The sequence below is a fragment of the Poecilia formosa genome, unplaced genomic scaffold, assembly GCF_000485575.1.
Source record: "Poecilia formosa unplaced genomic scaffold, Poecilia_formosa-5.1.2 Scaffold470, whole genome shotgun sequence".
NCBI classification, from domain to species: Eukaryota; Metazoa; Chordata; class Actinopteri; order Cyprinodontiformes; family Poeciliidae; genus Poecilia; species Poecilia formosa.
In genome coordinates, this window is record NW_006800409.1 from 7,613 (window position 1) to 18,622 (window position 11,010).

The following is an 11,010-nucleotide window of genomic DNA, read 5'->3' on the forward strand; positions in this document are numbered from 1 at the left end:
CCTTACCTGGGGAAGGTGATCCTAATGAATCCAGTTTGTTTCGTAAAATGGTCCTCACAGCACAGAACTTAAGGAGCTCCGATGGCTCTGCTGCCACATAGAAGATGGCGGACGCTTTTACGTATGACTCGGCGCTCCATGAGGCGTCTACGTATTGATGTCTATGTTTTCTCCTTTAGTGCCAAGAATAATGCCAAAGCTTAAATGTGAATGCCGTACATTCTTACTCGATGAATATTAGGACATACATCCTGATCAGGCTTGTCTTATTAATAGTATCTTTTGAAAATAACCTTTTAGGAGATATTAAACGTACTACAAAATATAAATATGTTAAAACAGAAGTAATCTAATTAATCTATATAATGTCTTTCACTTGGTGATGACAAAGGAACTTTTCAGTCATATTTTGATTTATGGAATCAGATTGTATTTGCTAAATGCAAATACAGTTAAACAGTTTCACAATTCAGTAATATTTTTTGTGAAGAATTATCACAGAGTTGCCTTTATTGTCTGATTTTATCAAGTGCTAAAACCATCAACAACATGAGATTCTGTAGCAATCAAAATGTTATTAAACATTTCAAAAGTAGAATAAGTAACTTCTGTGTAAACCAAATCAATGCCTGTCAATGCAAACTTTGTATTTTTCAATTATGTGATTCTGACTCCACAGCTGGATGGCAAAATCTTTTCCCTGCTGACTTACACTTAGCAGATGAGATATGATGTGTGTTTAATATAGCAAATGATAAAGACGCAAAAACGTTTTTAAGTCTAGTTGGGGCAGTTGGAGAGTAGAGTGACCATCAATATTACTGGATTCTATAAAATGTGGCTTAAAGCTGAGATGCTGATGTTTGGATATGTAAAAATACGTATTATCTCTGCATATAAATTTATAAATAGTTTGGTTTCTGTCAATTCTGTAAAGATACGAGAGAACAAAGCAAATTTCTCTTTTATATTGTCCAATAATTTAATTTTACTAATTGTTGCTGTCAGAGCTATGGTTTAAAGTTTAACAAACTTTGGCTCCTATATACTTTATGAAATATTTCATCCTATTTGATGATTGCTCTGAATATTGTCACATTCTACGAACAAATTATGCAATTTGTCCTGGGGAAAATAAAAAAAGGGTGATTTTATTACTTCTTTCTCAATCTGTCAGCTTCAATGGCGAGCAGACGCATTGCCATGGCAACCAATAAACGACAGCGCCTGGAGCGCAGAACAAAGATTTCGTTGAAGTGCATCAGGATTTAACACTGAAAACCCACAAAAGCATTTCCCACACAAAAAAGTTTGTAAAAACACCAAACAAAACATTCTGTCCGTTGCAGATTTCTGTTTTTGAATTTCCATTTTGCGATCATTAGGAAGTGATGCCCTGAACACTAGCGGTGGTTGATTAACTTAAATACCTGCTCTTCTGATTATCTTTCAGAAAATCTATGTGGGTCGCCTTGTTTAATTGAACCGAAATACTCCAAACTGTGCAGCAAGCGTACATGTTAAGGTGATAAAAGTTAAGCTAGCATTGTATTGCAACTGTCCACTTTCTTTACTTCTTGATTAAAGCTTTTTACTGACCTGTGAAATGTGATCCCCTGGGACCTTAACTTGCTATTGTAGTGTTGACAATATCAATACCTTTTTCAGATTCTTTGCTTGATTGTGTGTGTCATTTTCCCAACCACCGATGTTTCTGACTCGATGTAAAACAATAGCAGAAGGGAATGTGGTGATCTAGTGGATTAGTTAATCCACTATATCGCTGAGTGGACTTGCGTTTTACAAATTTTAAGAAGCATTAACTGGCTGTTAATTATTTGAATACAGCGTACAGCTGCTGCCTAGTTACTATCTGCAAATAGACGAAGGCACATAAAGAAAAAAAGGTGGAGGAAATATTGGTGGGGACTGTCCCTGTCAGACCAAAGTTGGTGGGGACATGTCCACACCAGTCCTTCAGGAAGTTTCGCCTATGTTATGGAACATTTATTACAGAAATCAAAGTTTTCTTCTAAGTTATTTTCTCTCTTTTTTCTGAAAAAGTGAGGTCCTCTTTTGCAGTTCTATTGATGGCATGCAGAGGACGTCATGCAGTCATTTCAGTCTGGTGTTCTCAAAAAGAGACGTCTAAAATTTTCAGGGCAGTGGTCCCTGAGGACTGGTATTGAGAAACGGAAACATTGCTCTAAATCAGGGGTGCTCAAGTCCAGTCCTCCAGAGCTACCATCCTACAACTTACAGATGCATCCTTGCTCCAACACCTGAATCAAATGAAAGGCTCTTTACCAGGCCTTCTCAGAGCTGATCCTGGTCTGTTGGAGTAAGGATGCTTCTAAAAGTTGCAGGATGGTAGCTCTCAAGGACTGGACTTGAGCACCCCTGCGCTAAATGTTAGCATCCTTGTGCCAGTAAAAAAATTCTACTATGAGATGCTCACCCTATTTTCTTAGCGCACTATATCTCTTTCTTTCTATGAATTAAGGAAATAAAGGTGCATTTCTGTAAACTGTCACCAAAAAGTAAATATATTGATTTCAAAATGAGAAACCCATATCAATAAAATTATATTTATTTTGCTATGCCTTCTGGAAAAAGTGAAGTTACAATATTTTTATTCAGTATTGCAAAATAAAATATTTCTTATGAATAACCAACATTTTCCTCACTCCTTTTCCTTACAGTCATAACATCCCCACCACACTGATCTTTAGCAGACCAGGCATTGGGAGCAGTGAAGATCCATCTAAATTTATGTTCAACATGCAGAGTGAATGCATGTTCTCTGACTGGCAAATATCCTGTTCAAGGACTCCGTTACAGTATTTCACGAATGGTTGCTACCAGGAGGAATAAACTGGTCCTGATTTAGTTACTTTTGCGAGATTGGTCTTAAAATGTATATCTCTGCTGTAAGAGGACTGATTGGCTCGCCCACCGGGTCACATCTGTGGTTAACGGTCACTCCACTGTTGCCAATTTAGGGACTTTTGAAGCAAAAAAATCTATATCAGCCAAAATCAGAATCTGCAGGTCAAGCTTTTTAGAGATCGGTGATAGACCAGAAAACTGAAATCATACTTGCTACACAACCTGTACTGTGAAGCTTTAATTAGCTTGCAGTTAACTAAAAGTACAAGATTAAGCTTCTTAACAAAACTAGATAATTTGAATATAATGTAAGATCAACAAAAACAAGTTGTTTTTGTTTCATATTTTGTATTGCTGGTGTTCATCAGTAACTTGGCAGAGAAAAAAGGGAAGATATGCTGGTCCATTGAGCCACCTGGCACCACAAATAATAAAGACTGTTTAATACTGAAATGAGGAGCTACTATGTACCCAGTCCTGCTGTTAGGCACAAGTATGACATTTAGCAACATCATAAAGCTTGTTAGTAGAAGGAAGCATGAAAATGTCCTGGTGGACATCAGTGCTGACTTTGGGTTTGAGAAAGCAAAGTGGACCAACACCAGCAGATCACTAGTTTCATTCTGTTTGGATGTTTTAACCACCACATCAGGCTGGAGCTGGTTCACACCGGTGTGTGCCTATGGAGAAAAATAGTAGAAGTAAACTGCATTGGAGAACCTAAACAAGGTCAAAAATCTATATGACAATGTAGGGCATCTCGATCTAACCAGATCATATGAATCAGTTAAGTTCGGACAGTAAAGCTAAATGGTGCAGTTTGTGTGTTTTGGCAGATGCCTGTAAACCTGTCGACTCTGTCTGAAGAGGAGCGCCGCTCTCGCCAGAAGAGGAGGGAAGTGAAGAAGACCAAAACGCAGACAGTAGACCTGTATGAAGATGACTTTAAGGTGGACAGCTACAGCCACTTGTGGAAAAAGAAATGACTCCTGTGTTCACTGATGTAAAATTAGACAAAATAGTTAGAACTGTAAAACAAAACTGGATGGGTTTATGTTGTGGCAGTATTTAGCAGAACTACTACCACCTAGTGTCCCGATTCAGATGGCAGTGTGTGGTATCTATCTGGAACATGTAAATCTGATCTGTTTGATATTCTCTGACACCTGCTGCTGTGGTAACGTGATGATCAGCAGATCATCACGTTACCACAGCAGCAGGTTGTACTGAGCCATGCTGGCGGTAGCATTCCAACATTTCCAGCTCCAGGAGTCACTGTAGTAGCTATAGATCCTCCTTCAGAAATCACATCAACCAGTTTTATATTACATGATGAGAAATATATTACAATACCACTATTATTTCATTTAATATCTATAAAATTAAGTCAAAACCTTGTGATGAAATGTTCCACATGTATGAGCTGATTAAAGAACTAAATCCTTACTGTATTCAAATTAAATATAAAAAAACCCTGTACTGATCCCAAACGGAAAAGAAGTGTTGTAACTCATTAATTCTAATAGTTATTGTAGCTAGTTACTATAGATCTCTCCTGTCACTTATGGACTGCACTACAATTTACTTTGCCAGGACACAAGATGGAGCTGTTTACACAGTTGACTGCTGCTGAAAACATGAATTATGCAATAAAAGTGACAGTTGTATTTCAGGGCTGTTGATTCAGAGTGTAAAACAAATTCAGGTCTATTTTGATTCAGGTCTTATATCAATGGGTGGGTTTAATGTGCAGTGGCATTATTAAAAGGAAAGCAGGAAGTGGTTTGCTTCATTAAACGCTCCACTGTGCTGCAGAGCTTTTCCTCAGGATAAGAGTGCCCAGAGAGAATCCATGTCTGCTTTTTCATGCAATATGAAAAAGCTTAATTTCCTGGAAGGTACCATTAAGAATCTCCATTTTGGACAAAGATGTTCAACATCAGGAATCTTTCCCTCACTATCCATAACATCAGTCTGGGACATAAAACACATCAGGATTATAAACTGATTCTGACTAAATACTTTTTCAAATGCATAAAAAAATCAAACATTTCTGCTAAATGAAAAGGTGCTGATGATTATAGGGACATGTTGGGTTATTAGGTTGTTGGTTGAATTGCAGCTTGTGTGATGTCAGACAAAACCAATCACTGTTCTGACACAACAGCTCAATCAGTATGTATGTATATATAAAATAAAGCTTTTCTTTGGGCTCAAACCAAGATTTTAGAGTTCAATCTTCAGCAGAATGGTGGAGCAGTTGTTTACCTTGTTGCCTTTCTGCAGGGGGAACTACTCTGAGATTCTGGTTTGGGGTCTTCCTGTGTGGAGACTGGAAACATGGGGTCTCTCTGGGTACTCTGGCTTCCTCCCAGAGGCGCAACTACATATTATTCAGGTGGATGCGAAAACAGAAATCGCCCCACCTCCCCCCAAAAAAGGAAGGCACATAAGGGTGAAGGAGCGTAGCAAACATACGGTCGCTCTATCCGTATGAGCGCCCATATGTTTAACCACCCCCCACCCCCGAGAGGAAGGCACGTGAAAGGTAAAACTCGCTGCATTTACATTTACATGTGCGTAAGGGTGCGGTGAAGTGTATGCGAAGGCATCATCGGCGGCGCCCCTCCAGACGGGGTTTTGACGCCCCCTCTGGTGCAGCGCCCCTATGCGTTGCATGCGCTGCATACCCACTTTTTGCGCCACTGCTTCCTCCTGCAGTCTAAAACAAATATATTAGGTGAATTAGTTTCCTAATATTGGCAATGAACCAGGGTCGCTGGGTTCTGGGGATTCTTGCATGATTGTTGTGTCTCCTCACCCCAAAACATTAGAAGGTATAGATCAGGGGTCTGCAGTCTTCCCTGTCAAACTAAGGTAAGGTAATTTTAGCTATATAGCACATTTTCAGTGAATTGCAATTCACTTTGAAGGCAATTCAAAGTGCTTTACATGAATTAAAAGGAAATACAACAAAGCTATTCTTGCCCTTAGTTCAGCTAAATAAAGTTATTTAGAGCCACATATATCAAATAGCTTTTTGGAAAAAAGACAACTTATAAAAATCTACTATATGAAATTTATTCGATGTAAAGAAGAAAAATCTGACCCAATGACAAAAAAATATATACAGTAGAACAACATAAAATTGTAGGAGATGTTGCAGGTGTTGCACAAAAATTACATATTGTAATAATCATCCCCACAAAAGTGTAAAAGTACATAGTTACTTCTTTTTGATAAATCTGGTACAGTGAATGGCAGAGATCTTTACAGAGAACCTGCCTAGCCAAGGGGTTCCAGGTTGTAGCAGTTTGTGACCTTGTTGGGGGAACTATAAGCAAATTTCCTTTCTAACAGCATTCCAAGACTAAACAATAGGGTTCAGTCTTTAAGTTTGGGTAGGAAAAGCTAGAAGAAAAATCAACATTGGTAATTTTTTGTTTATTACACAGAGGTTGTATTATTACAAAAATATAGTACTATAGTGTTTTAAGATAAGATAATTTTATTAGACTCCCATAGAAGAAATTTATATTGGAAGCAGGGGCAAAACTGCAATACAACAATAAAAGCCCATCCAAAAGGACAGTAACCATGAATAAATACATAAAAACAAACAAAATAAATAAAAGCACAAATGTCAGATCGGCAGTACATGCCTAATACAGTGATCCCTCACTATAACGCGTTTCACCTTTCGCGGTCTCGCTGCTTCGCTGATTTTTTTTTGTGCAGTTTTTTTCACAGTGCATTGTGTTCTGTTTCCTGATTGGCTAAGCAGTCTCTGCGGTTCTTCTGTCTGTGTGCCAATAACGTTACGGTATTTAAATATAAGTAATACAGCTTGGCCATTCAGGAGATGAAAGCTGAAAACTTTAAATGCCTGCTGGAAAAATCTGTGGCCAGAGGCAGCGCAAAACCCGACCGGAGGCTCGCTTGACCAGATCCATCGCTCTGCCGTAGATACAGCTGTGAATCTCGCGGGGCAGGTTGGAGGAGACGCTTTAATGACACGACTCCAGATCACATTAAGGCCCGATTGAGGAACACGCACATCCGCTGACCTGTAAACAGATTTTATTCTTTGGTTTCAATGCAGAGTATTTAATTATGCTGTGTAATAATTGTAAAAAAAAATAAAATAAAATAAAGGTATCTACTTCGCGGATTTCGCTTATCGCGGGTTATTTTCGGAACGCAACCCCCGCGAAAAACGAGAGATCGCTGTACATCCTCTACAGGGGTCCCCAAACTACGGCCCGCGGGCCCGCCTCCACATTTGGTCCGGCCCCCTGAACAATACATTCAGATTTTTTTTTTCAGTTATTGTATTTTTCCGGTTTATATGTGGATTTTCTTCAACCAGCAGGGGGCTCTTTAGCAACAAGTGTGTCCTGTAAACTGTGGGTGTTTTGTTTTGCATGGCGCATTGCTGCCATCTGTTGGACTTTTAGGGAACTGCTTGACTTTTATGTTATTTAATCAATACGGTTGTTTGCTAGCGGTAGAGCAGATGAACACATGCCTCTGTTACGAACGCCGCATTCCAGGTTGAATTCTTCGAAGCGATGCCAAAACGAGGCTTTATATAGAGTATGTATACATACTACTCTTGGTCATCCTCTGGATCTCCTGTTACTCTGTCCAGGCCCCACTACACAGGAAAAAAAGGAGAGTAACTTTTTCAGAGTTAACACTATTTTCATCTGAAAGAGTATGGAGTTAGATTTATTTCTATGAAAAAAAAATCATGTCAAACAAAAGAAGTAGTATAAATTCAAACAAAAAAATCTTTAAAACTTTTTAATCATAAAAATATTTTTTTACAAAACAAAAAAATTTTTAAAGATTTTTTTTTTTTAATTGAAGTCACTAATTTTTGTTTGAAACTTTTTTCTTTTGGTTGAAACTTTTGTTTAAGCTCCTGTTTTTTGGTTGAGTCTATTTTATTTTATTTATTTATTTATTTTTTTTTTTTTTGAAGCTCCTGGTTTTTGGTTGAACTCGTTTTCTTGCTTATACAACTTTATTTGCTTTGGCAAAGCTTACATGAACATTCTGGGCGGGGCTTAAGGACGAATGGTAAGTAATCTTCACAAAATTACACCGTTTAGGAGCTACTAAAGTGTCCACCGTGTTTCAAAGAAGACATCTTACTCAACTTATGACGACAGTCATATTTTGTCTGCCACAATCCCCGGTAGCATATTGTGGTAGCTAATGTTAGCACTAGGTAAAGTTCATAAACTAGGCTTGTGTAGTATTCGCCTGTCTTTATGTTGAATTCGTTAACCAGCGCACCTCTGTCTAGTTGCATTAAGCGTGGAAAGTACCAAATGTATCTGGAGGAAATATGTGTTAAAAACTGTTGTGTAATCCTCCATGTGTGTGTGTGTGTATTAACTAGCATTGAAGCTAAAATGGGAAAACCGGATCGATGCACCAATGTTATTAGGTCCACGTTAATCTGCACCACATGTCAAGTGACTGTGCAGATTATTTATTTACCAAGCACATAATCTGTGTTGTCGATGAGGGGAGGCAATCTAACTCTTAAATATATATATTTTCTTCCAGATGTAAAATGTAAAACTAAGCCGGTAGGTCACAGGCCGAAGGAGGATATTCACATAATTTCTGTGTTTTTTATTATTTGGTGTGTATGTGTTTTGTACTTAGTTTTATTGCGAATTAGATGTATTGCTGTGTTATGATATTAAATTAAATTGGTGTTCTCCTAATTCCCCATTCTAGTATGACCAGCAGAGTGCAGCTGAAGCAGGACAGGCTTGTAGGGATTACCGAGACGATCAGAACATGAGGATGGAGAGACCAGCAAGTGGTCAATAGAATCGGAACAAAAAATAGAGTAAAACAAGAACACGCCCACTGAAGTTCCTTAAGTTTTGTTTCTTCCACCATCTTGTTATCCCGCATTGGAACGGAGGCGACGGTTAGCTGTGTGCCAGGTAAGTCCCCAAATGGGTTGTAGATACATTTTACGATTTATTTTTATTACTAATTATCTCTAGTGGAAAGATGATGTGCTGCTGTGTGGTCGTGGGGAAAGAAGAGGGGTGCAGCGAGGAATTAACATGGTTGGATAACTAGTTAGCATGTGTGCTTCAGCTAACTTAATTTAGCCATTTACAACAATGTAAGCAGAAAAAAAACATCAATGTTGTACAATGCTACGTCCATTTTTTTAATTTTCACAAGTCAGGGCTGTCGCTATTTTTAAGCTGAGGAACGGAGTTTAAAAGAGGAGCTAGCTGTACAGTCGAAGCTGGCTCTGCTAGCATGTGGAGCCAGGGTTCTGCCCAGAAAATGGCGCGGAAGGACTTTGCTAGTAACTTTTTCAAGAAAAGTTACTATCAGCAGTCAAAAAAAAAAAAACAGGATTAAAGTTGTGCTTTGTATGTAAATTATGTAAGTTGTCAGTAAAACATTTTTGACTGACTATTTTGTCCATAAATCCCGTTTACATCGAGTTGTATGGAGCTGATATGGGTTTGTTTTTGGGTTTTTTTCCGTTTTAGCTGTGGTGATTGGCTAAATTCAAGTAAAGAGCCTAGCCCAGGGGTGGGCAACTCGAGGGCTGGTCTCCTACAACTTTTAGATGCATCTCTACTTCAACACACCTGAGTCAAATAATGAGGTCGTTAGCAGGACTCTGGAGAACCTGACTGCACTTAGGAGGTGATTCAACTGTTGGATTCAAGCGTGTTGGACCAGGGAGACATTAAGAGCTGCAGGACACCTGACCTCGAGGACCAGGATTGCCCACCTCTGGCCTAGCCCATTCAGGACAGTTGTTAGCCACCCAGTGCTTTTTTCCCCATGATGGGTTCCAACCTTTTATCTTAATTTTTTATTCACTTTGATAAGTATGTTTATATGATTATTGAAAAATATATTTTTATATAATGCAGGATGCAAGCTGTGTGTGTCAAATACAGAGATCGACAGAAATACATCTGTTTTGAAGGCCAACTGACTTACAGTTCTTTTTTGGAATGTGGTGAGTGCAAACAAAACAAGTTTACAGCATTTTCACATATTGGGTTTATCAAAAATGTTTTTGGAATGGTGCCAAAATAGGTGCTTTACCAACTTTTCAGATTTATTTATTTTTACTTTTTGTCTTATTTGAATTATTTACATATGTTCAAATATAGAATAAATGCATAATTTGCTATGTTCACAGCTGCAAAAAAGTTCAGCATCCCAACCTTGGACTTAAAAGTCTTTGACTCAAAGACTGAAGTGGATGAGGAGGTTTTTGAGCTCCTTTTGAAAAGTCCAACCTTGGTGTGCTGGAAATTTGTGAAGCACAAGATCTCAATCCAGAAGGTAAGTTGTTTTTAAGTGTCATTTGTTTATTTTTGTGAACTATTTTTGGTCATCCTTATGGGTTTGACCAATAGGGATAGAAATTGCTTTCCAGATCAGTATAGACATGTTGATGTCCATTTGATATCACCAATCTAGGATGAGATCATAAAAGCATTCACCTTTGTAGCATTTCACACATGTGGAAACATGCTACATCAACAATTTAACCTATTTTTAGTGTTTCAGTGGTTAATTACAATGAACACAGAAAAACGTGCATAAGTTAATTGTGTTTGTATCGGACTGTTTCGTGCGAGAAGAGCTCATCAGGTGACTTGATAGTTTAATTTATTTAAAATCTCTTTTTTTTTTTTTTTTACACGGTTTCTCTAACAACTTATATGGTTAGAGCAGAGGTTCCCAAACTGTGGGGCGAGCACCCTAGGGGGGGCACCGTGCCATTGCAGGAGGGGCACGGGAAGCTATCTGGATGAAGAAGAAAAAAAAGAATGCTGTATGCTCTGGGTTTTTACCTTAGAATGGCCAACTCTCTGTTATCCCTATGTCAATTTGATACAGTAGAGGCTTCCACACTTCCCATATTTGTGTCCTCTGTCACTTTTATCAGCAGTTAAAACTGTTTAATCCGTTGTTAACATGCTGTAACCTGTTTTTCCGAGCCGTCTTTAAACGCAACGCAAAAGTTTGGGAACCACTGCACAAGGGTAATTGTGAAATCAGTTTATTCAGAGCGAAAATGCATTTTAAAACTCGAAACTAGAA

The 11,010-nt window shown here is 38.3% G+C and overlaps 1 protein-coding gene and 1 long non-coding RNA gene across 2 annotated transcripts in view; both read left to right on the forward strand.

The window, feature by feature from the left end:
* mrpl55 (mitochondrial ribosomal protein L55) overlaps positions 1-4,556 on the forward strand; it is an 8,350-nt gene extending 3,794 nt beyond the window's left edge. The window contains exon 3 of the mRNA XM_007578183.2: positions 3,726-4,556. Coding sequence (XP_007578245.1) covers positions 3,726-3,875 — 150 coding nt within the window. The 3' untranslated portion in view covers positions 3,876-4,556. The remainder of the gene's footprint in view (positions 1-3,725) is intronic.
* A 4,218-nt stretch (positions 4,557-8,774) lies between these two features.
* The window catches only part of LOC103156208 (uncharacterized), a 5,434-nt gene continuing 3,198 nt past the window's right edge, over positions 8,775-11,010 (forward strand). The window contains exons 1-3 of the long non-coding RNA XR_001659622.1: positions 8,775-8,861; positions 9,825-9,913; positions 10,100-10,245. This is a non-coding gene — a long non-coding RNA (uncharacterized LOC103156208). The remainder of the gene's footprint in view (positions 8,862-9,824; positions 9,914-10,099; positions 10,246-11,010) is intronic.